Source organism: Salvelinus namaycush, chromosome 16, assembly GCF_016432855.1.
Source record: "Salvelinus namaycush isolate Seneca chromosome 16, SaNama_1.0, whole genome shotgun sequence".
Taxonomy (NCBI): domain Eukaryota; kingdom Metazoa; phylum Chordata; class Actinopteri; order Salmoniformes; family Salmonidae; genus Salvelinus; species Salvelinus namaycush.
The window spans coordinates 26,688,046-26,714,228 of NC_052322.1; the positions used below are offsets into that span (position 1 = coordinate 26,688,046).

Here is a 26,183-nt window from a genome sequence, read left to right on the forward strand (position 1 = left end):
TCCTACTGGTGGCACAATGTAATCATAATGGTACAAATAATTAGTCATTAATCATTAAACTTCCACATTAGTTGATTTAGAATAGAACCCATTTTTTAAACATTAAAAAAGTATTTTGCCAAAATGCCAAGGCCAGATGCCACCGCAATTCAAGAACGACCCAAAACTGAGCCTTATTCTTTCTGATTTGACATTGGCAGGATTCTATTGTAACAATATTTAGAATGGAAACATAATATACGTAATACTATTAAATTGCCCATGTTTCATCAACTAGATTCAGTGGAACAAATGGATTGTAAAAAGTGAGGGTGAGGCAGCCATACAACATGTGACACATTTTACAATGATTCATATGATACAGTGTCTCTATATCACCTAACTACCATGGTGGTGGCTAGGCAACTATTGTGTACACTAACAAAATCCTCTGCAGTTTCTAAAATTTCTTATACTGAGTGATACAATACAATGTGACATACTTAAACAATAAGGCATGAGGGGGTGTGGTATATGGCCAATATACCACGGCTAAGGGCTGTTCTTAGGCACTAAGCATCGCGGAGTACCTGGATACAGCCCATAGCCGTGGTATATTGGCCATATACCACAAACCCCCGAGGTGCCTTATTGCTATTATAAACAGGTTACCAACATAATTACAGCAGGAAAAATACATGTTTTGTCATACCTGTGGTATACGGTCTGATATACCACGGATGTCAGCCAATCAGCATTCAAGGCTCGAACCACCCAGTTTATAATATAACATAAGTAGTGGTCCAATTGATAATACCTGGGCTTATGGGAACAGGGATTCTATTCAGGTTCCTAATTACTAACTAGTTACAGGTTACTAACCAGGTTACTAGCTTGGACGGAATAGGGTAGTTAATTTGCAGATTAATCTAAAGATTCATATGACCAAACACTCCGTGTGTGTAACACCAACTTTGCAAGAAACCACAGAGCTATGTGCACAGATCTAAAGTTAGGATTGGGCTCATGGAGACTAACCCTAAATGGGAGTGAGATAAACAACAACAACAACAACAACAAAATCACAACAACATGAGTGAGTCTGCCCGTTACCATTGTGCAGGGCCACAGTGGCCCGGGTACCAGTGAAGTAGAGTGAGGGAGATGGGGTCTAGGAGTGGCTCCGGGCCCCCGGGGCTGGCTCTGGCTGGCTCTCAGTGTGCCGCCTGCTGGTGCGTTTGGTGGGCAGGTTGAGGTTGAGCTGCTGCCAGTAGGACTGACAGTACTGGTTGATGAGGCGGATCTCTGGCTGGGAGGAGAACTGCGGGGGCAGGTTGTGAGGAGGGGGTGGTGGAGGCGGAGGGTGGTGGTGGGGGTGTCGGTGGTGATGAGGGTTCTGGTCCTCCGGGGGGCCGTCCGGGGAGGTGAGGGCCTCCACAATCTCCCGGTCCAGGATGCGGAGGGCCACGCGTGCCACCGTGTGCTTGAAGTTGTTCTCGGTGGCCAGGCAGTTGTACAGCCCCCCGTCGGCATGGCTCAGAGACTTAAGCAGGATGCCGTGACCAGTCTTCAGCACCTCTCTGTCTCGGCTCAGCTGGGGGAGGGGGAGAGAGGGAGATAAAGAACATCATTGTGAGAGAAAATGAGAAGACGACATTATCTACAGCCATCATACAAAAGCTATCTGAACTTAACGGTCCCTTAGGCCTTGTCGTACCACTTTCCTCCTGCCGTCTGGTTTCTGGTAGAGCCATTTGACTGTCGCTTGTGGAGACCTGGGTTGGCACTCCAGGAACGTGCTACTCCCCTCCACCCCAAACTGCACTGTTTCACTGAGACGCTTCTCAACTGAAGGGGAGAGAATCAGAGAAATACAGTGGAGTACACATCTAAATCAAAGGCCTTTTGACCCCATTAACAGTGGTTAACTCATTTGTGAGATTTTGTTGTGAGACCTTTGTATGCAGTGACATTATACTCCTTTTACTAAAAATGTATTCACCAGCCCAGGCTTTCATATACACACTCTATATAAAATGAATAAGATATAATGTTCAGTGCTTTGGCTGTGATCACATACCTTTTGCATTGAACCCTCTGCACTGCCGCAAGGGGTCTCCATGCTTAATATCCTGTCTTCTGCTCCGCCTGTGAACAAGAATAGGAACAGTGGATGACTATACATTATCACAACATTGACTTATGCCTAAAAACCCAGTATTCAGTTCGGATGGAATGATATCCTATTTTAAACATCTAAACTAATACAGTACAAGCATGTTATGTAACCCCTGAATTGGTGCTGAGGTCCCTAACCTCTTGGTGGAGGGGCTAAAGGCAGAGCAGGTCTCCCCATCCCAGGCACAGTAAGGGTCTCTGGCCAGGCAGCAGTCTGAACAGGCCTTCCCATAGACGCCACACCTGTGCAGGGACACCTGGGTAAGCCCCATCTCTGACGACACATACAGCTGTTGCTGTGTGTCAGAATGGGAGAGGAAGGGCTATCAGAGGCATAACAACAACAACAACAACAACAACAACAACAACAACAATAGCAGTAATCATAGATGAGCAAATGATAATTGATGAAGCCTACCCTTTTTGATGAGAGCTTCATAGTCTTAATAGGAGCTGGAGTCTGCAAATAGCAAGAGCACATAAGGGGTCAGGAAAAGATAATATTGCGGAATTAAGCTTTTGGATTGTCCCATCTGTCACGTTCCTATTCAGCCCCAAGAACTCATTTTGCAGCAAACTTCCTGACAGGAAGTGGAAAATCTGAAATCGATGCTCTGTTCTAGGGCCTGCCTATAACTGTGCTTGATATGTATTAGTATACATGCACTTCATACGCCTTCCACTAGATGTCAACAGGCAGTGAGAGAAGAAATGGAGTGTATAACTTGATCTGAGGTCGAATAAAAGCTCTTGGCATGACGTGACACCAATTTCCTGTTTTCTGGAACGCGCGAGAAGGGACCGGGTATTGCCTTCTGAAAAGCTGTCGTTATAGACGACTAATATCTCCGGCTTTGATTTTATTTGATAAATGTGACAATATCATCGTAAAGTATGTTTTTATTAGATTATTGAATTTTTTTCGGGACGTTAGGCATGTTGCTTTGTCTGCGTTTGTTCACGAAGGAGAGCTTCGCGCCACTTTGCTAGCTTTCCGTGCTAATTGACTGGAGAAGAGGACATTCTAAAACCAAACAACGATTGTTCCCGACAAAGGACCCCTTGTACAACATTCTGATGGAAGATCATCAAAAGTAGGACCCATTTAATGATGCTATTTCATATATCTGTCGAACATGTGTACTATTAGTTTGCGCCCAGATTTTGGGCACTCTCTCGCTATAACGTAAGCTGGATGTCGTAATGAAGTTATTTTTAGAATTCTAACACGGCGATTGCATTAAGAACTAGTGTATCTATCATTTCCTATACAACATGTATTTTTTAGTAACGTTTATGAATAGTTATTTGGTCAGAATAGGTGAGTGTCATAAAAATATCCGGACATTCTGGGAAAAAGATGCTACGTTAGCACAATGTATAACCACTGATTTCAGCTCTAAATATGCACATTTTCGAACAAAACATAAGTGTATGTATAACCTGATGTTATAGGACTGTCATCTGATGAAGCTTATCAAGGTTAGTCAAAAATTATATATCTTTTGCTGGTTTGTTACGATCGCTAACTTTTGCTGCTGGTAAATGGCTTGTGTTTCTGGCTATTGTGGTAAGCTAATATAATGCTATATTGTGTTTTCGCTGTAAAACACTTAAGAAATCGGAAATATTGGCTGGATTCACAAGATGCTTGTCTTTCATTTGCTGTACACCATGTATTTTTCAGAAATGTTTTATGATGAGTATTTAGGTATTTCACGTTGGTGTCTGTAATTACTCTGGCTGCTTCGGTGCTATTTGTGACGGTAGCTGTGATGGTAGCTGCAATGTAAAACTGATTTATACCTCAAATATGCACATTTTTCGAACAAAACATAGATTTATTGTATAACATGTTATAAGACTGTCATCTGATTAAGTTGTTTCTTGGTTAGTTTGGTTGGTTCTTGGTTAGTTAGGTTGGTTTTGTGCATGCTACCTGTGCTGTGAAAAATGTCTGTCCTTTTTTGTATTTGGTGGTGAGCTAACATAAATATACGTGGTGTTTTCGCTGTAAAACATTTTAAAAATCGGACATGTTGGCTGGATTCACAAGATGTTTATCTTTCATTTGCTGTATTGGACTTGTTAATGTGTGAAAGTTAAATATTTCTAAAAAATATCTTTTGAATTTCGCGCCCTGCACTTGAAGTGGCTGTTGTCATATTGTGCCCGGCTTCGGGCTTGCAGCCCAAAGAAGTTAAGAGCTCCAGTACGCCTTCATGGTCCGGTATATCCGGTGCCACCTCCTCGCCCCAGCCCAGTACCACCAGTGCCAACACCACACACCAGGCTTCCTGTGCGTCTTCAGAGCCCTGTTCCTCCTCCACGCACTCGCCCTGTGGTGCGTGTCTCCAGCCCGGTACCACCAGTTCCGGCACCACGCACTAAGCCTCCTGTGCGTCTCCAGAGCCCTGTACGCCCTGTTGCTGCTCCCCGCACTAGCCTTGAGGTGCGTGTCCCTAGCCCGGTACCACCAGTTCCGGCACCACGCACCAGGCATACTGTGCGCCTCAGCAGGCCAGAGTCTGCCGTCTGCCCAGCACCGCCTGCGCTGCCCGTCTGCCCAGCGCCGTCTGAGCTGCCGCCTGCGCTGCCCGTCTGCCCAGCGCCGCCTGCGCTGCCCGTCTGCCCAGCGCCGCCTGAGCTGCCCGTCTGCCCAGCGCCGTCTGAGCTGCCCGTCTGCCCAGCGCCGTCTGAGCTGCCCGTCTGTCCTGAGCCTTCAGAGCCGCCCGTGTGTTCTGAGCCTTCAAAGCCGCCCGTCTGTCCTGAGCCTTCAGAGCTGTCCGTCAGTCAGGAGCCGCCAGAGCCGTCCGTCAGTCAGGAGCCGCCAGAGCCGCCCGCCAGTCAGGAGCCGCCAGAGCCGCCCGCCAGTCAGAAGCCGCCAGAGCCGCCCGCCAGTCAGGAGCCGCCAGAGCCGCCCGCCAGACAGGAGCCGCCAGAGCCGCCCGCCAGACAGGAGCCCGCCAGAGCCGCCCGCCAGACAGGAGCCGCCAGAGCCGCCCGCCAGACAGGAGCTGCCAGAGCCGTCAGTCAGCCAGGACCTGCCAGAGCCGTCAGTCAGCCAGGACCTGCCAGAGCCGTCAGTCAGCCAGGACCTGCGAGAGTCGTCAGTCAGCCAGGAGCTGCCAGAGCTGCCTTTCACGCCGGCGATGCCGGAATTGCTCCTCAGTCCGGAGCTGCCCCTCAGTCCGGAGCTGCCCCTCCGTCCAGAGGCGCCCATCAGTCCAGTGGGGTTAATTTGGAGGGTCGCCGTTAAGAGGAGGCCACGGAAGCGAGGATTAACTATGGTGGGGTGGGGGCCACGTCCAGCGCCAGAGCCGCCACCGTGGACAGATGCCCACCCAGACCCTCCCCTATAGGTTCAGGTTTTGCGGCCGGAGTCCACACCTTGGGGGGGGGGGGTACTGTCACGTTCCTGACCTTATTTCCTTTGTTTAGTCTTTGTTTAGTTGGTCAGGACGTGAGCTGGGTGGGCATTCTATGTTTTGTGTTTCTATGTTGGGTTTGTTGTTTGGCCTAATATGGTTCTCAATCAGAGGCAGGTGTTTGTCATTGTCTCTGATTGGGAACCATATTAAGGTAGCCTGTTTTCACTGTTTGTTTGTGGGTGATTGTTCCTGTTCCAGTGTTTCCTGTGTTAGTGTTCACGTTACGGGACTGTATCGTCTTCGTTCCTTTTTGTCGGTTTGTTGTTTTGTTCGGTGTTTAAGTATTTCCCATTAAATATGGATGATATTCACGCTGCATCTTGGTCCTCCTCTCTTTCACCCGAAGACAGTCGTTACACCATCTCCCTTCACATATTCAATCAAACTAGACAGTTATTCACATGAAATAGTAAAATTATTGTCATTACCCTGAACACCTCCACCTCCTCTAACGTGAGCTCTTCCGTTGTGCTAGTGTCTTTAGGAAGTACTATCACCTTTTGGACTGTCCCACGATCTACAAATAAGAGAGGAGAGTGGTTCATAGTGTACATAGTAACACAGATAGTCTAAATAACCTAGAAGAAGATACTGAGCTCAAAGAAAATGATTAACTGAGAGCTAACTCCTAACTTGAGGTACGTGAAGATGATTTGATATTAATCAAAGGATGATTTCTATTATCAAGGCATGAATTACCCACTTCCAGCTGTACACACACACACATCTCAATTTAGGATTTGACCCAATCTGGGGCCATATGTATCAAGCGTCTCAGAGTATAAATGCTGATCTAGAATCAGATCCCCCCCCCTGTCCATGTAATCTTATTCATTGTGATCTAAAAGGCAATAATATGAGATGCAAACTGATCCTAAATCAGCACTCCTACACTGAGATGCAAACTGATCCTAAATCAGCACTCCTCCTCTGAGATGCAAACTGATCCTAAATCAGCACTCCTCCTCTGAGATGCAAACTGATCCTAAATCAGCACTCCTCCTCTGAGATGCTTGATACATAGGGCCCCTGATTTTCCCCCTCAGTAAAAAGGAGGAAGAACCTGGCTTGCAGCGTGACTCACCGGTGCCCAGGAAGAGCACCTCATACCTCCCGTCCACAGCATCCACCAGGTCCACCACGATGGAGGTGAAGCGGTAGTCCACCCCCGTTCGCACCACCAGAGGCCGCTTGTGTATGGGGTAGACAGAGTGGTACATGAGGGGGTGCGCCCTCACAAAGTTCACCGCCTCATCCGAAAACTCCTTGGTGGAGCGGAGGCCTGGGGTGAACGTTCCTCCTGGACACTGTAGATGAAGAAGACAGAGAGCTCTGGTTGAACTAGATCATGTTCAGTAGGCACTAAATGGAAGAAAACAGTCTGAAACAGGGAAGGAATATCAGGACTTGTCTATCAGAACTGCATCTTTTCGTTTTCCATTACACAACGACATGCACAAATTAATTCGACCGTCATGTAGCACATCTTGCTGTATGTTGCATCATGGGAATTATTTGATTTTGACCACACAAAGACACTGACAGTTTGGCACATTCTTTCTATAGATTATTTGTTGATCTAGATTTTACAACTTTGATGCTATAGAGGACATACAGTACTCAAAAAACACTATCCATAATTTGTTTGTTTATTAGGCTACTGTCAAGTAGTCAAATCATCTACCATTCATTTTAGAGATTCTAATCTGTTATCTCATTATCATGTTGCTACATTCCAATGGAAAGATATACAGTATTTCCTGGAAGTATTTGGGACTAAGTGTACGTACTGTTCCAGGGCGAGGGTAGGGGATCTTTCCAGTGTATGGGGTCCACTGGTAGTTGTGTCCGTGCTTGTGTGAGAAAGGGCCATTGAAGACATTGCGGATGTCGGACATAGAGTAGACACACACGGCTGAGCCCTTAAACACAGAACTAAGGAAAGAGGTGGAAAGGTGGTGGAAGAGAGTCGTCAAAATAAACTCCCCAAGGTTCTAAAACTTCAAGTCACGGAGGACTACTGGGTGTGGAGGCTTTGGTTTCAGTTCAGCACTAACAAAGGACTTAGAATGTATGGTTGTGAGCAACATTTTGGAATGATTCAAGTGATATATTACCCCGCAGTGGAAAAGACGGCGTACACGACAGGATTGCGAAGGTCTTGTGTTGGCTGAATAAAGACATCCTCTGAAAGGAAGCATGTTGACATACAATACCAGTCAAAAGTTTGGACACACCTACTCCTTCAAGGTTTTTCATTATTTTTTAACTGTTTTCTACATTGTAGAACAATAGTGAAGACATTAAAACTATGAAATAACACATATGGAATCATGTACTAACCAAAAAAGTGTTAAACAAATCAAAATATATTTTAGATTTAAAATATAAAATATATTTTGGTTACTACATGATTCCCTATGTGTTATTTCATAGTTTTAATGTCTTCACTATTGTTCTACAATGTAGTAACAATTAAGAAAAACTCTGGAATGAGTAGGTGTCCAAACTTTTGACCGGTACTGTAGGTGTGACAGTGCCTTTTCTATAAACAAGTGTCAAAACAAGGCCAAAGGCTGTAAACATTCAGAGTAAAGCAGCATTGTGGTTTTTTCTTTATCTGCAATTGATTGAATTGCAGCCTGCTGTCAATGCAGTAGCAATGAAAAGCAGTCTCACTCAGCTCGTCGAAATAGGTCTCCACACCATCGCTCCCTATCACTGAGCACACCAGCCGAACTTTCAGGAAGGTCGTCCACTTGTTGACCAGTGACCTCTGACCCCCATCATCATTCTGGGGAGGTGAAACAAAGTTTGGAATCATTTACACATTTACATTTGCAAGATCAGTCAATATCATCACAACCACCATTTGGCATTCTAGGGTCCAATGGTTGTGTGTTCAGTGGGCACAAAATGGGAGAAGATCCTTTGAAACGAAGGTATTACCATAACTTTAATATGAAGACTTACACTGAGTGTACAAAACATTAAGAACACCTGCTATTTCCATGACAGACTGTCCAGGTGAATCCAGGTGAAAGCTATGATCCCTTATTGATCCGTTACAGTGTAGATGAAGGGGAGGAGAATGGATAAAGAAGGATTTTTAAGCCTTGAGACAATTGAGACATGGATTGTGTATGTGTGAGGGTGAATGGGCAAGACAAAATAACGGGGTATGGTAGTTGGTGCCAGGCGCACCGGTTTGTGTCAAGAACTGCAACACTGCTGGGTTTTTCATGCTTTTCACGTGTGTTTCAAGAATGAGTCCACCACCCAAAGGTCATCCAGCCGACTTGACACAACTGTGGGAAGCATTAGAGTCAACATGGGCCAGCATCCCTGTGGAACACTTTCCACACCTTGTAGAGTCCATGCCCTGACAAATTGAGGCTGTTCTGAGGGCAAAAGAGCAACTCAATATTAGGAAGGTGTTCCTAATGTTTGGTATACTCAGTGTATTTTCTATTTCATAACGTTTTTTCAAAACGTGTGTTTGTGTGCGTGTGTGTTTGTGCGGTCAGGGGGAATATACGGGGGTCTCTCACCAGGCATACTCGGCCCACCCTGGCCAGGACACTGGGGCTGGCCCCCCCGGCACCGTCCAGACTCTTCTCCCGGAAGAAGAAGTAGAGTTTATCATCATTCCTCTCGGAGCTGTCAGGAATCTGCTGGATCTTAACAAACACTGGCTCTGGAGACGAAGTGAGGGAGATTAGTCCATTTGAGAAAGGAGGGTAAGCAAGAGAGTGAGAGAGAGAGAGAGAGAGAGAGAGAGAGAGAGAGAGCGAGAGCGAGAGAGAGAGAGAGAGAGAGAGAGAAATATAAGTGATGTACCTAGGCACAGACAGCTGGTGTGGCTGACTTTTTCTCAGGGAAAAGTAGTCATGGGTTGCTCAGTGTGTCACCTGTGAGTCAGAGGGGCCAACTCACCATTCAGCCAGCGGGAGTCATATTGCTCCGTCCTGACAGCAGGTCTGTCCCCCAGGGTTCTAAAGATGGCCGGGTCCGTGCCCATGAAGTCAACGTGGACCCCTGCATACAGATTCCCATCTGTATACAGGGAAGGAAACAGCACAATGGATTATGATAATGGCTATATGTGCCATAAGGGAGGACTGTGGTGTGAACTGTAATGGTGAACAGATAAAAAGAGGTCTCACTGATAAGGGCCGCAGCGTTCTCCTGTCGAGGGTCATATGAGCATTTCCCTTTCCCCGAGTCCCCGTAGCCAGGGACCAACCTAAATAGGTACTCCTGCACAGAGAGGATAATACATGGAGGTAGGTATGTTTGTGTGTGTGTCTGTGTTCATGTGTGTGTCCGTACCTCTGCTCTCCATCCTCTGTTGATGAAGGTGCAGATAGGCTTATAGGCCCCTGTGCCACAGGTGTATAGGTGTGTGCGATTCCAGGGTTCAATCAGACGCACAAAGTTTGCACACTCCCCCTGATTAGTACAGAGGGAACAGAGTTACAATACACTGTACATACTTTACATAAATACAACAACAACAACAACAACAAAAGCATTTGTGTAGCACTTTTCATACATCAAAGCTAAAAGTCAAGAGGTAAAAGGCACTCACCTGCCCACCCTTTCCAGTCATTCTACACTCTCCTTTCCTCTGGGTAGTGGCCGGCCAGTGAATCTGAAGGAAGAAGAGTACAAAATGCAACATTTCCGATCTGGTGCCAGATCTGGTGCCTCTACATGGAGACATAACATATTCTAAGCCTTATAATATGATATCACAAAGGCTCATACATGCTTATAGTAGATAATAAAGTGTTATACCTGTGGACATAAAGTGTTACTAATATTTGCACTCATAGGCCTACAAATGGCAACAGAATTAAATAAAACACTAGAATGGATCCTGGAAACATGACTACAGGACAGCCATCTTGGTCAGGAAAATCTAATCAGGTATAATATGTATCTCTATGGAATATTTATCATAGGAGTCATTATAATGTTTGCTCTTACTATGAGGGGCTCCTTGTTGATGTTGTGCATGTCCAGGGCCACCAGGTACTCCCGGCTGCCCAGGTAGAGACGGCCCTGGTCCTGGTCCATGTGCAGGATGCGGTAGTCACTGGTGTTGAAGGAGAAGGAGAAGGGCCGTGCCGTCCGCGTCTCCATCAGCTCTGGACCAGCACACACAAAGAGAGGCAAACAGACAGACACATAGACAGACAGAGAGAGAGAGAGATACAGAGAGACAGACATGCAGACAAACATTCAGACAGACAGATAGACAGAGACAGACAGACAGACAGACAGATGGGCGGACAGACAGACATCATTCATTTTGATCAGAATACATTTGGGGACAGGAAATACATTGGGCTTGGCTTGAGAAGCATCAAGGACAGACAATGTTAATGCACCGTGACACATTAAACAGTAGAGGGAGCCAAACACCTCCCTCTTTATAAGTGTGAGGTGAGCCAAGGCACTGAAGCAGGGGGAGATTGAAGATGGGAGATGGGTTCAGCTGTCTGTGTGTGTGTGTGTGTGTGTGTGTGTGTGTGTGTGTGTGTGTGTGTGTGTGTGTGTGTGTGTGTGTGTGTGTGTGTGTGTGTGTGTGTGTCTCTTTGTGTGTCTATCAAGTCTCTTATTGTCTCTATTAGTTTGGGTTCTAGCTCAGATTTACTGGCCCGCCACAATGAGGATAGATACCACGCCACAGTCCAAAGTAATGTGTTTTATGGTCAACCGTCTAACATAACACAGGATAATGGCACATCTCTATTGGATGGACAATTTCAATCCTCATATTCATGTGACCTGCAGGAGGGGGGTGCAGGGAGAGCAGCTCGTTGACTTTAGACATAAATTCTGGTTATGAGGGAGTGAAGACAATGCCACCCTCCAACTATACGAGAGTGGGTGTTAGTTTGGCGATGAAGGCTTGGGGGGAGTATCTATAAATGACTCACGTTAGCCTCATACCAGACACACTTTGATCTCACCAGGTATTACTGCCCTTCCAACTGCTAACCTGTCTGGGCTCCGTCCGAAACTTTAAATACATGAAAATAGCTTGAGCCGTAGTGGTGTAAGGTCACGGTCGTACGCTGGCCAAGGTTCTGGGAACAGGCATTGGACAATGCTCAATGGAGAGAATCTTTTTTTACCTTTTTATCTGAAAGGTATTCACTGTAAACCTACATGGAAGCAGAACCTTCATTTAGCTCACACTAAGTTCCAAAAAAGAGGATTCATTTGTGTTTGGAAAACAAAAATGTTTACTTCGAGTTAAGAAGGAAACATCCTAGTTGTACTAAAACACATTTAAATATAATGTAACCCTTTCAAAAGACATGGATATTAGTTAACCACAGACCTGTTAGGTCTACATTTACGTAGGTATATGACAATGCATATTTTGTAGTAGAGATGCATATCTTTATGGCAGATATATCTTCATGAATGACCATACACTTGCGAGAGAGTATATGCATACCCTTAGTGTGTGTGTGTGTGTGTGTGTGTGTGTGTGTGTGTGTGTGTGTGTGTGTGTGTGTGTGTGTGTGTGTGTGTGTGTGTGTGTGTGTGTGTGTGTGTGTGTGTGTGTGTGTGTGTGTGTGTGTGTGTAATCTATGTGAGTGTGGACATCAGAGAAGAGAGAGGGCAGCAGAGAGGGGCATGTGAATGTGTTTGGTGCCGTTATCTGGCCCTCTAACTAGGTGGTGAAGTGTGGCCGTCTGTCTGTCTCTCTCGCAGCTGTGTGACTGATCTGCAAACAATCCGTAGAATTCCGTCCGTCACCGCTCCGCGGAGCGCCTGGGATTCCGGCCGCTCGGTGTGCGTAGGGAGGACGGGGAGGGCAGCGGGCTTCTATTCTCAGGGCTCCTCTCATCCCATTCCAAGTGGGTTTATCCCGAAAATCCACTATCTTTGGGCAAGGGTGGGACAGAGGGCTGACTGTTTGAAAAAGGACACACCTGCTGGCCATCAAGGTCAGGACTAATGGACCCTCTGAGGCTGTTTCTATACTGTGGAGAAGGTAATGGACCCTCTGAGGCTGTTTCTATACTGTGGAGAAGGTAATGGACCCTCTGAGGCTGTTTCTATACTGTGGAGAAGGTAATGGACCCTCTGAGGCTGTTTCTATACTGTGGAGAAGGTAATGGACCCTCTGAGGCTGTTTCTATACTGTGGAGAAGGTAATGGACCCTCTGAGGCTGTTTCTATACTGTGGAGAAGGTAATGGACCCTCTGAGGCTGTTTCTATACTGTGGAGAAGGTAATGGACCCTCTGAGGCTGTTTCTATACTGTGGAGAAGGTAATGGACCCTCTGAGGCTGTTTCTATACTGTGGAGAAGGGAAGGCTCGTCTCAAAACAGGCATGTTGAGATGTACTTCATTACAATATGCTGGGTATGCCTACACTACTATACAACTGCATCACCTAAGAGTAGAATCATGCAAAGGTCATGCAGAGTTGACGACTTAAATGAAATTCACTGAGCGCTATATAGTCTGAGACATAGTTTCCGCTGGTTTGTGGTAAGAGGATAGAGGGGAACAGTCGCTTATACATTATTTCACTTCCCATAGCAATGTTCCATTTGTAAAGCAGCGACAATCTCACAATCTAATAATTCGTCTCCATCATTAAAATGAGAATCCAACGTTGTCTCTCTCTTGGAAGATAGCACTGATGGACATGGCCATTTGTGTGCATTGTTGTGTATTGCTAGATATTACTGCACTGTTGGAGCTAGGAACACAAGCATTTAACACCCGCAATAACATTTGTTTCAGCCACATTGATGCCATATGAACTACAGTAGCCCATCTTTCCAAACTGGTTCATTCTGGATCACACTTCTTGTAGTGACCTTTAACTTTCCACCTCCCGACCTCCATCTGTTAGTGGTCAAATTATCTCCTTCCCATGGCAAACCAACAACATTGTATTGATTGCTGTTTTGTTTCACATTGTATTTGATTGTTGTATTACTGTGATCAGGGTGCCCTTGAGAATGAGACCCTGGCCTTAATAGATTACCCTGAAAAAAATAAAGAATAAATACACTTAAATAAAAATGTACTGAATGCCATCCCCCGTTAGCAGAGCTACCTAGTACTGTAACTAGCAAAATATCAGTAGTTGTTGTGACTTCAAATCAGAAACACGCCTGTGCTTTAGGGACACAAGAGGTCATGCTGAGTGTCGTGCAAAAATGAAACAATTACTAAAATGAATAATGGAACAAATAACTTAATATTTTAACCAACAGCTTTACATTATGTGAGAATAATAATAACGATAAACAGATGTAGGATCTTAATTTGAGCCAGTTTGCTACAGCAGGAAAATAATCCTGCAGCAACAGGGAATGTGAATTGTTACAGTATGTGGATTATAATTAATGGACATTTTTCAAGGGGTTGATACATTTTTCATAAGGGAAAGTCAAGTCTGTAATTTCAAAGTGGAAATTACAAACTTAATATCCCTTTTTAAACCTCAAATAAACAAGTATGAAATGTCCTGCATGCAGGAAAGTTATCCTGGGGGTGATCAAATGAAGATCCTGCATCTGTAGGCCTACTGTACTACGTAACAAATATGATAAATCTGAGGTTAACCATGACAAGTTGCTCAACCTACTGCTGAATCCAATTTCTGGGCCCTACTGAGTCTTTTCCCCTCTCTCTTATTCACACACATATGAAAACAAGCACTGCCAAAACAATGTGTGTAAAACCCAGTCAAACCAGGAGTGTTACTGAAGTAAAGCATAGCAGATGACATCCTCAGAATGGTGAAGAGAGTGTACTGTAGACTTGATTAGAAACACTAGGTGTTTGGGGTATAGTAGTCATATTTCAGGCCTTGCACTGAATCAACACCACAGAATGTCAACGTCAACAAAACAAAGGAGATTATCGTAGACTTCAGGAAACAGCAGAGGGAGCACCCCCCTATCCACATCGACGGGACAGTAGTGGAGAGGGTTGTAAGTTTTAAGTTCCTCGGCGTACACATCACGGACAAACTGAATTGGTCCACCCATACAGACAGCGTGGTGAAGAAGGCGCAGCAGTGCCTCTTCAACCTCAGGAGGCTGAAGAAATTTGGCTTGTCACCAAAAGCACTCACAAACTTTTACAGATGCACAATCTAGAGCATCCTGTCGGGCTGTATCACCGTCTGGTACGGCAACTGCTCCGCCCACAACCGTAAGGATCTCCAGAGGGTAGTGAGGTCTGCACAACGCATCACCGGGGGCAAACTACCTGCCCGGTGACGTCACTCGCTCTGAGACCTGAAGTAGTTGTTCCCCTTGCTCTGCAAGGGCCGTGGCTTTTGTTGCGCGATGCTTCGTGGGTGTCAGTTGTTGATGTTTGCAGAGGGTCCCTGGTTCGAGCCCAGGTAGGAGCGAGGGGACGGACGAAAGCTAAACTGTTACATTGATGCTGTTGACCCGGATCACTGGTTGCTGCGGAAAAGGAGGAGGTCAAAAGGGGGGTGAGTGTAACCGATGTGTTATGGCTAGCTAGTTAGCGGTGGTGCGCGCTATAGCGTTTCAATCGGTGACGACACTCGCTCTGAGACCTGAAGTAGTTGTTCCCCTGGCTCTGCAAGGGCCGCGGCTTTTGTGAATCGATGGGTAACGATGCTTCATGGGTGTCAGTTGTTGATGTGTGCAGATGGTCCCTGGTTCGAGCCCAGGTAGGGGAGAGGAGAGGGAAGGAAGCAAAACTGTTACATAAGGTAGTTGTTGTGAAATTGTTAGGTTAGATTACTCGTTAGTTATTACTGCATTGTCGGAACTAGAAGCACAAGCATTTCGCTACACTCGCATTAACATCTGCTAACCATGTGTATGTGACAAATACAATTGGATTTGATTTGATAATGTATGTGTCCCCAGTGTTCCTACTTCCCAATGTTGTAATGGATCTATTTTATATCACAGTACAAGACGTATGTATACAGTAACATCAGTGTGGTAATTATGTTAGAGGTCGTGTGGGCAAGTCAGTCATCAAACAGTACGATTAAGAGTTCTGGGCGAGTCAGTTATCAGTCAAGTTCAACCACTATGAGTGGTCCTATATAATTATCATTCAGTCAATACCATTTTTTTTTTCAATTTTTACACGTATGTGGTACCTTTTTACAACTCTTCATACAAAAGTAAAAAAATATATAATCAAAAAGGGAGTTGTTTCAAAACTCAAAGTACATTGTTAATTGATGAACACACAATATCGCAGTCACTTTTTCACCAAACTTAATCAGTGTCTAGAAATACATGTTTCACATTGCAGTACATGTTCATATAAAGTAATTGCCTTTAACAATACAATGATCACATTACTTTTGATATGATTCTCTTCTCATTTGTTAAAATACATTTTACTATTACTTAATGCAACTGCTCTTGATTGATAATCACTTAACAGTTTGGTAAACCTACAGTGGAGATTTTAAAAACACATTTGTCTACTACAGATTTGGAGAACTACATAACGAAAATGTAGGCCTGTAAAGTGGAAACATATAAAATATGATATATACTTTAATGTACTATTATGATGATGACTATTATGATTTTACTTCACAGTAAATTTGAACAAACCTGATATTGACAATATCAGAGATTTGCTCTATGTAACAAATGCATCCCCTATACAGTAAATATGTAACACTGCTTTACTGAAATTGCACTTTACTAAAATTGCCAGGCAATTTCTGTAGCAGACGCTTTTATCCAAAGTGACAACAGGAGTCCACATATTTTCGGATGTGATCCCAGTGGGAATCAAACCCACAACTGGTGTTGCTAGTGCCATGCTAGGAACACCAGGACCACAGGACCACTACAATACAGAAGTACAATACAATACATGATTACAATACAGGTGGAAGATATATGATTGCCTTCCCCATGAGTGTACATATGCCGTATCTTAATTTGGTCTTCCTGTTGTTGCAGGAATTTTCCTGCACTGCAGGAAATGCAAACTTGTAGTGTATTCAAGGTTTAAAAAGGCTTCTTAAGTTTGTAATTTCGACTTTAACATTTAAACCTGATTTGCCCTAAAGAAAAAAATTATCAACCCCTAGAAAAAATATTAATTAATTATAATCCACATACTGTAACAATTCACATTTCCTGTTGCTGCAGGATTATTTTCCTGATATGTGAACCTGGCTCAAATTAAGATCCATCATCTGTACCACTGTCCTTCTGGCCATGGATGAGGCATGCAATGACATCAGTCAGGACCTACAGTACCAGTGAAAAGTTTGGACACAACTATTCATTCAAGGGTTTTTCTTTATTTTGACTATTTTCTACATTGTAGAATAATAGTGAAGACATTAAAACTATGAAATAACACATATGGAATCATGTAGTAAACAAAAAAGTGTTCAACAAATCAAAATATTTTAGATTCTTCAAAGTAGCCACCCTTTGCCTTGACGACAGCTTTGCACACTATTGGCATTCTCTCAACCAGCTTCATGAGGTTGTCACCTGGATTAACAGGTGTGCCTTGTTAAAAGTTAATTTGTGGAATTTATTTCCTTCTTAATGCATTTGAGCCAATCAGTTGTGTTGTGACAAGGTAGGGGTGGTATACAGAAGATAGCCCTATTTGGTAAAAGACTCAGTCCATATTATGGCAAGAACAGCTCAAATAAGCACAGAGAAATGACAGTCCATCATTACTTTAAGACACGAGGGTCAGTCAATCCGGAAAATTTCAAGAACTTTTAAAGTTTCTTCAAGTGCAGTCGCAAAAACCATCAAGCACTACGATGAAACTGGCTCTCTTGAGGACCGCCATAGGAAAGGAAAACTCAGAGTTACCTCAACTGCAGAGGATAAGTTCATTAGAGTTAACTGCACCTCAGATTGCAGCCCAAATAAATTATTCACAGAGTTCAAGTAACAGACACATCTCAACATCACCTGTTCAGAGGAGACTGCATGAATCAGGCTTTCATGGTTGAATTGCTGCAAAGAAACTAGAGGTCGACCGATTATGACTTTTCAACGCCGATACCGATACCGATTATTGGAAGACCAAAAAAAGCCGATACCGATTAATCGGCCGATTTTTTTAATGTATTTATTTATTTGTAATAATGACAATTACAACAATACTGAATGAACACCTTTAGTTTAACTTAATATAATACATCAATAAAATCATGTTCAAACATGTTCAATTTGTTTTAAATAATGCAAAAACAAAGTGTTGGAGAAGAAAGTAAAAATGCAATATGTGCCATGTAAAAAAGCCAACGTTTAAGTTCCTTGCTCAGAACATGAGAACATATGAAAGCTGGTGGTTCCTTTTAACACAAGTCTTCAATATTTCCAGGTAAGAAGTTTTAGGTTGTAGTTATTATAGGAAATATAGGACTATTTCTCACTATACCATCTGTATTTCATATACCTTTGACTATTGGATGTTCTTATAGGCACTATAGTATTGCCAGTAAAACAGTATAGCTTCCGTCCCTCTCCTCGCCCCTACCTGGGCTCGAACCAGGAACACATTGACAACAGCTACCTTCTAAGCATCGTTACCCATCGCTCCACAAAAGCCGCGGCCCTTGCAGAGCAAGGGGAACAACTACTTCAAGGTCTCAGAGCGAGTGACGTCACCGATTAAAACGCTATTAGCGCGCACCCCGCTAACTAGCTCGGGAGTTGATAGGCTTGAAGTCATAAACAGCTCAATGCTTGAAGCACAGCGAAGAGCTGCTGGCAAACGCACGAAAGTGCTGTTTGAATGAATGCTTACGAGCCTGCTTCTGCCTACCACCGCTCAGTCAGACTGCTCTATCAAATATCAAATCATATACTTAATTATAATATAATAACACACAGAAATACGAGCCTTAGGTCATTAATATGGTCAAATCCAGAAACGATCATTTCGAAAACAAAACGTTTATTCTTTCAGTGAAATACGGAACCATTCCGTATTTTATCTAACGGGTGGCATCCATAAGTCTAAATATTCCTGTTACATTGCACAACCTTCAATGTTATGTCATAATTACGTAATATTGTGGCAAATTAGTTCGCAACGAGCCAGGCGGCCCAAACCGTTGCATATACCCTGACTCTGCGTGCAATGAACGCAAGAGAAGTGACACAATTTCCCCAGTTTAATATTGCCTGCTAACCTGGATTTCTTTTAACTAAATATGCAGGTTTAATAAAATATACTTCTGTGTATTGATTTTAAGAAAGGCATTGATGTTTATGGTTAGATACATTCGTGCAACGATTGTGCTTTTTTCGCAAATGCGCTTTTGTTAAATCATCCCCCATTTGGCAAAGTTGGCTGTTTTTGTTAGGAATAAATAGTCTTCACACAGTTCGCAACGAGCCAGGCGGCCCAAACTGCTGCATATACCCTGACTCTGTTTCACAGAACGCAAGAGAAGTGACAAAATTTCCCTAGTCAAAATAAATTAATGTTAGTAGGCAATATTAACTAAATATGCAGGTTTAAAAATATATACTTGTGTATTGATTTTAAGAAAGGCGTTGATGCTTATGGTTAGGTACACATTGGTGCAACGACAGTGCTTTTTCCGCGAATGCGCTTGTTAAATCACCCGGCTATGATTCAATGATAAATTAACAGGCACCGTATCGATTATATGCAACGCAGGACAAGCTAGATAAACTAGTAATATCATCAACCATGTGTAGTTAACTAGTGATTATGTTAAGATTGATTGTTTTTTATAAGATACGTTTAATGCTAGCTAGCACCTTACCGTGGCTCCTTGCTGCACTCGCATAACAGGTAGTCAGCCTGCCACACAGTCTCCTCATGGAGTGCAATGTAATCGGCCATGATCAGTGTCCAAAAATGCCGATTACCGATTGTTATGAAAACTTGAAATCGGTCCTAATTAATCGGCCATTCCGATTAATCGGTCGACCTCTAAAAGAAACCACTACTACCAATAAGAAAAATAGACTTGCTTGAGCCAAGAACCACGAGCAATGGACATTAGACCAACATTAGTCCAAATTTGAGATATTTGGTTCCAACCACTGTGTCTTTGTGAGACACAGAGTAGGTGAACGGATGATCTGCGCCTGTGTGGTTCCCACCGTAAAGCATGGAGGAGGAGGTGTGATGGTGGTTTGCTGGTGACAATGTCTGTGATTTATTTACATTTCAAGGTACACTTAACCAGCATAGCTACCACAGCATTCTGCAGCAATACGCCATCCCATCTGGTTTGCGCTTAATGGGACTATCATTTATTTTTCAACAGGACAATGACCCAAAACACACCTTCAGGCTGTGTAAGGGCTATTTGACCAAGAAGGAGAGTGATGGTGCTGCATCAGATGACCTGGCCTCCACAATCACCCAACCTCAACCCAATTGAGATGGTTTGGGATGAGTTGGACCACAGAGTGAAGGAAAAGCAGCTAACAAGTGCTCAGCATATGTGGGAACTTCTTCAAGCCTGTTGGAAAATAATTCCTCATGAAGCTGTTTGAGAGAATGCCAAGAGTGTGCAAAGCTGTCATCAAGGCAAAGTATGGCTACTTTGAAGAATCTAAAATCTAAAATATATTTTGACTTGTTTAACACTTCTTTGGTTACTACATGATTCCATATGTGCTATTTCATAGTTTTGATGTCTTAACTAGTATTCTACAATCTTTAAAATAGTAATTATAAAGAAAAACCCTTGAATGAGTAGGTGTGTCCAAACTTTTGACTGGTACTCTATGTCAGGCTTGGATTCCCCATGCCAAAAGCTTTTTCCCCAGGTGCATGAAGAATGAGGACATGTTCTGCGATGTCAATGAGAACCTACAGCCAAATGCTCAAGACAGGATTGACGCAAACTAGTGCCTGCTTAACATTGTTTCATTCATTTCTTTCATTTGTTTCATTAGATCACGGTCAGACATAATTACTGTATGTTGTAATTATGTCTAAACAATACTTTTTAATTTATTTTTTGCATCAATGATCACACCTTTGATTAAACATGGGATAGAAATTTGATTTTCAGTCCATTTTAATGGATAGTGCAAGTTTATTGCCTAATGAAAAACAGTGTAATTTACTTGAATTTACAGTACGACAGTGCTTACATTCAAAGGGCAATTTTGGAACATTTATCTTGCAATTTTAGCTATTAAAATAACTAAATTGAGAAGATATAATTATGTGTTTTGGTGATTAAAATCAATGTTGTCATGGTATTTCAAAGTATACTTATATTTTGGATCAATAGTTGTGCGGTGAAAGATGTCTTCAAACAAAATTAATGTACAAGAAAAAGTTCCGAATATGAGACTTGCTGCGTTACAAGTCTTACCAGTTCGGAGTTTTGTACTAAGAGTTTTGAAAATTCACCACATACTTGTAAAAATGGCATCCAAAGCGATTAAAAAAACGATAATATACTTCATATCACCTCTGGGCTCATCCTGACAATAACAATCCTGCCTTAGCCCCAATCTACAGTATGTTAGAGCAGCACTGGATGGAGACAGAGCAAGGTTTGGGAGGAGTTCCTTCTTTACCACAGTGGAATCTAGTTTTGTTTGCCAGTTGGCCATGGCTGTGATGGCTGTGTGTGTGTGTGTGTGTGTGTGTGTGTGTGTGTGTGTGTGTGTGTGTGTGTGTGTGTGTGTGTGTGTGTGTGTGTGTGTGTGTGTGTGTGTGTGTGTGCGTGCCAATGTGCCAGGGCCAAAAAAGCTGCCAGATAGTCTTGTTATAGGATTTATTAGTGAGGCACAAAAAGTGGTCACATTTTCCACTCGCAAACACTGACTAACGGGTGCTATAGGAATCAGGACTGCTCACAAATAAAGTTAATAAAACCAGGCCTCTGGTGCCAATCCTAGTCATCTATTTGTACTTACAGAAAAAATGACATTTTTTTATATTTTACAGCCATTAGGTAACCACATTATGTCACCTATTATCTGAATCTAGGTCGATTGACAGACAATTTTGTAGAATAAAATCTAAAAATCTAACTTTGCAGTAGTTTGGTAGGCTCTATATCCAATGAATGCCTAAATTGCTAGTGCTATTGTTAACTTCTTTGGGACTGGGGGGCAGTATTGAGTAGCTTGGATAAAAAGGTGCCCAGAGTAAACTGCCTGCTACCCAGTCCTAAAAGCTAGAATATGCATATAATTAGTAGATTTGGATAGAAAACACTGACGTTTCTAAAACTGTTTGAATGATGTGTGTGAGTATAACAAAACTCATATGGCAGGCAAAAACCTGAGAAAAAATCCAACCAGGAGGTGGGAAATCTGAGGTTTGTAGTTTTTCAAGTCATTGCCTATCGAATATACAATGTCTATGGGGTCATATTGCACTTCCACTAGATGTCAACAGTCTTTAGAACCTTGTTTGATGCTTCTACTGTGAAGGAGGGGGGAATGAGAGCTGTTTGAGTCAGGGGTCTGGCAGAGTGCCACGAGCTCAGTCTCGCGTGCTTCCGTGAGAGTTAGCTGCGTTCCATTGCATTTCTACAGACAAAGGAATTCTCCGGTTGAAACATTATTGAAGATTTATGATAAAAACATCCTAAAGGATGATTCTATACTTCGTTTGACATGTTTCTACGAACTGTAATATGACTTTTCGCCTGGACTTGCCCGCGCCTCCTGTGTTTGGATTTGTGTACTAAACGCGTGAACAAAAAGGAGGTATTTGGACATAAATGATGGACTTTATCGAACAAAACAAACATTTATTGTGGAACTGGGATTCCTGGGAGTGCATTCTGATGAAGATCATCAAAGGTAAGTGAATATTTATAATGCTATTTCTGACTTCTGTTGACTCCACAACATGGCGGGTATCTGTATGGCTTATTTTTGTGTCTGAGCGCCGTACTCAGATTATTGCATGGTGTGCTTTTTCCGTAAAGTTTTTTAAGGAGAAGTGGATCTAAAATTCAATGCATAACACTTGTATCTTTTAGCAATGTTTATTATGAGTATTTCTGTAAATCGATGTGGCTCTCTGCAAAATCACCGGATGTTTTGGAACTACTGAACATAACGCACCAATGTAAACTGTCATCTGATGAAGATCATCAAAGGTTAGTAATTAATTTTATCTCTATTTCTGCTTTTTGTGACTCCTCTCTTTGGCTAGAAAAATGGCTGTGTTTTTCTGTGACTTGGTGCTGACCTAACATAATCGTTTGGTGTGCTTTCGTTGTAAAGCCTTTTTGAAATCGGACACTGTGGCTGGATTTACAACAAGTTTATCTTTAAAATGGTGTAAAATACTTGTATGTTTGAGGAATTTTAATTATGGGATTTCTGTTGTTTTGAATTTGGCGCCCTGCAATTTCACTGGCTGTTGGCGAGGTGGGACGCTACCGTCCCGAATATCCCAGAGAGGTTAACTTTCTTGCTTAGAATAAAGTGTGACAGAAGATTATCAGTGTTCTCATTTCTATGGAAACAACTTAAAGAGTATGTGGACTTTGCCAAGTGTAGTAATAGTATCTCTCATTAGCAGATTGGTCTGACTTCTTACTGTAGAATTTAAATCAAGATCACTTTTTTGGACCTCCCAAATAACTCAATCCGCCGGGATGCCTTTGACGGCAAGTGCCTACGCAGAATTCTGGGAATTACATGGCGCGATCACATCCCAAACACAATACGGCGAAAGACGTCAGAGCCTCCCGACTCCCAAATGTTTGGCCACCTGGCCAGATCAAACCTGCCTCTGGAGCCTACCCTCATCCTCAAGGACCCATCTCCCAACTGGCCACGCCCAAGAGGAAGACCGAGAGTCGGGTGGGTCGACCAGTTGGAGTACGAACTACACAACCTGGGACTCAACACTACATCAGGCTGGGACCTGGCCCAGAATAGGACGGTGTGGAGATACAAATGTCGAGGCACTATGCTCCTAGAAACTAGCGAAGAAGAACCAGTGAGTGAGTGAGTGAGCCAGTGAGTGAGTGAGCCAGTGAGTGACCCAGTGAGTGACCCAGTGAGTGAGCCAGTGAGTGAGTGAGCCAGTGAGTGAGCCAGTGAGTGAGTGAGTGAGCCAGTGAGTGAGTGAGACAGTGAGTGAGACAGTGAGTGAGTGAGCCAGTGAGTGAGTGAGCCAGTGAGTGAGTGACCCAGTGAGTGAGTGAGCCAGTGAGTGAGTGACCCAGTGAGTGACCCAGTGAGTGAGCCAGTGAGTGAGTGAGTGAGCCAGTGAGTGAGTGAGCCAGTGAGTGAGTGAGATAGTGAGTGAGACAGTGAGTGAGTGAGCCAGTGAGTGAGCCAGCGAGTGAGTGAGTGAGTGAGTGAGTGACTGAGTGAGTAAGTGAGTGAGTGAGTGAGTGAGTGAGTGAGTGAGTGAGTGAGTGAGTGAGTGAGTGAGTGAGTGAGTGAGTGAGTGAGTGAGTGAGTGAGTGAGTGAGTGAGTGAGTGAGTGAGTGAGTGAGTGAGTGACAAGAGGTCTTATAGATAATGTTTTGGACATCCCAGATAACTGTTTTGGACCATCCATAGGGGTCTCATGCTAAACCTGGTATTAGTCTGGGTACTAGGCAATACCCCCACAAGTGCTATTTCCACACTACTTCCAACACGTATCAGCTTTCCAGTCATATGGGAGCTCCTTGAGGAAATGTTCACTTTCTTTATCTGATTTTTGGTGTGTGCCCTACAGCTAATGACAGGCTCAACTAAATGAGCAAGACTCAACAGTGTACCACTGGCCCCCTGACAGAGGTCCCTTAGTTTTCAATCATTAGAAGAACTTTGGACTGAATTAGTGTCTGGAAGCCAAGTCCTGGCAGGTGGCCAGCTCGTTGGGACAGAGACTGCTATTGACACAAGGGTCCTTTAAGGGGCTGACTTTTTACAAGGCTGGGCCGGTCAAGTATCTCTTTTGGGCTGAATTCCACAAAAATTCTCAAGGGAAAGAAATGTAATCAGGCAATGCTTGGTTCTCAGCTGCTGGACCTTGATTATCTGCTGACATTCTATCCATCAATGTTCCAATGAACATTCTATTTCCAAATAGAGCATTACCTAATATGACTATTTGGCCCATTTGCAGGCTTTTTAATCTAGGAATGGTGACTGCATTAACTCATACAATGTGTCTCTAACTCAATACACTGCATAAGGGTCCTCAGCTGCAAATGCAAAGGGAAGCAGAAAGTATGGATGTTGCTCTTTCTGAAGTGATATCATATGATGGATGTTGCTCTTTCTGAAGTGATATCATATGATGGATGTTGCTCTTTCTGAAGTGATATTATATGATGGATGTTGCTCTTTCTGAAGTGATATCATATGATGGATGTTGCTCTTTCTGAAGTGATATCATATGATGGATGTTGCTCTTTCTGGAGTGATATCATATGATGGATGTTGCTCTTTCTGAAGTGAAATAATTTGAAGATATTCTTTCTGAAATTCTATCATTGGATATTAAGATGCAACGTTGAGTTGAGCACAAGTGCATTCATAGTGAAAATGGATAGCAGCAGCATTTCTACACCTGGAATGGCTGATCAATGGATCATTACACAAAATACATTAATTATTTAAATAAATATTCCTCTTATTCAATGTTTGGGTCCAGGGTTATGTCAAGTTTAAACTTTAACACCAAGCACTGGACATTCACTTCCCACCAAGTTATTTAAATCCTCTTCCCAGATCTCGGTGTGTTTTCCCCTAATTGACACAGTGGCTGTTATTCTTTCCCAATGAAAGTATTTCCCACAAGAAGCGTCATAGTCATTCCGGAGGTAGTTGACTACTCTGGGAAGTTCTTCAGTTCCTGGTAGTGCAAATAGCCTGGTCTGTGTCAGAGATTGGTGGAAAAACCATCAACCACCCTAGGATGAAGAGACAGTAAGTATGCTCTACGGCTGCTGTTTCAACAGAGGCCGAATGGGGGGACAAAGAGTAGACCAGACGAGTTGTGTAGAAGAAGAATGCCGTGAAGGTTTAAGGAGATAGGGGACAATATTGCGAGACATAAGGTACTTTTCCAAATGGATATTTGCACGTTAACATTTGGATGGGACATACCGTATGATGCATCCATCCCATTATTCTATTATTTTCAGTGTGTGTTTTTTCTTCCCTGCCTGTAATACTGGGTTTCAGAATATTTTCCTGCAGTGAAATGACCAAATTGCACTCTATTGGCCTCATGGGTGGAATGTTATCAGAATTAATAACCATTATTTCAAAAAACCCGCCAAAAATCTGGTGTTTCTATTTCAAACTTTGTTATATTTCAGTCTTCTGTGATGTATATTAAGTGTAATATTGGGATGAAAACTCAGAATACATTTTCAACTCATATCTAACATGGTACAGGTGTCTTTTTTTTAAGCCCAAAATGTATGTGTGAGGTGTATATACTTTTGTTTCAAAGTAGATTTGTTTAAGACTACCAATAAACACTCTGTGTGACCCTGATTTAGCCCACTGGAATAAAAGGTTACTAAACTGATTTCAGACACAGTGAGTAAAGTTACATGTACACAATAATACGATTATTGTGGATAGTCAAATTAATATAATAGTTTTTTTTAAATTGTTTACATG

At 43.1% G+C, this 26,183-nt stretch overlaps 1 protein-coding gene across 1 annotated transcript in view; it reads right to left on the reverse strand.

Moving 5' to 3' along the window:
* Positions 1–672: 672 nt before the first annotated feature.
* Positions 673–26,183, reverse strand: part of sema3gb (sema domain, immunoglobulin domain (Ig), short basic domain, secreted, (semaphorin) 3Gb) — a 45,970-nt gene continuing 20,459 nt past the window's right edge. The window contains exons 3-18 of the mRNA XM_039010924.1: positions 10,581–10,741; positions 10,180–10,242; positions 9,921–10,040; positions 9,755–9,848; positions 9,525–9,644; positions 9,140–9,285; positions 8,268–8,382; positions 7,706–7,775; positions 7,379–7,523; positions 6,673–6,895; positions 6,017–6,105; positions 2,576–2,617; positions 2,296–2,453; positions 2,060–2,127; positions 1,697–1,827; positions 673–1,573 (exon numbers count right to left, since the gene is read on the reverse strand). Coding sequence (XP_038866852.1) covers positions 1,151–1,573; positions 1,697–1,827; positions 2,060–2,127; positions 2,296–2,453; positions 2,576–2,617; positions 6,017–6,105; positions 6,673–6,895; positions 7,379–7,523; positions 7,706–7,775; positions 8,268–8,382; positions 9,140–9,285; positions 9,525–9,644; positions 9,755–9,848; positions 9,921–10,040; positions 10,180–10,242; positions 10,581–10,741 — 2,168 coding nt within the window. The 3' untranslated portion in view covers positions 673–1,150. The remainder of the gene's footprint in view (positions 1,574–1,696; positions 1,828–2,059; positions 2,128–2,295; positions 2,454–2,575; positions 2,618–6,016; positions 6,106–6,672; positions 6,896–7,378; positions 7,524–7,705; positions 7,776–8,267; positions 8,383–9,139; positions 9,286–9,524; positions 9,645–9,754; positions 9,849–9,920; positions 10,041–10,179; positions 10,243–10,580; positions 10,742–26,183) is intronic.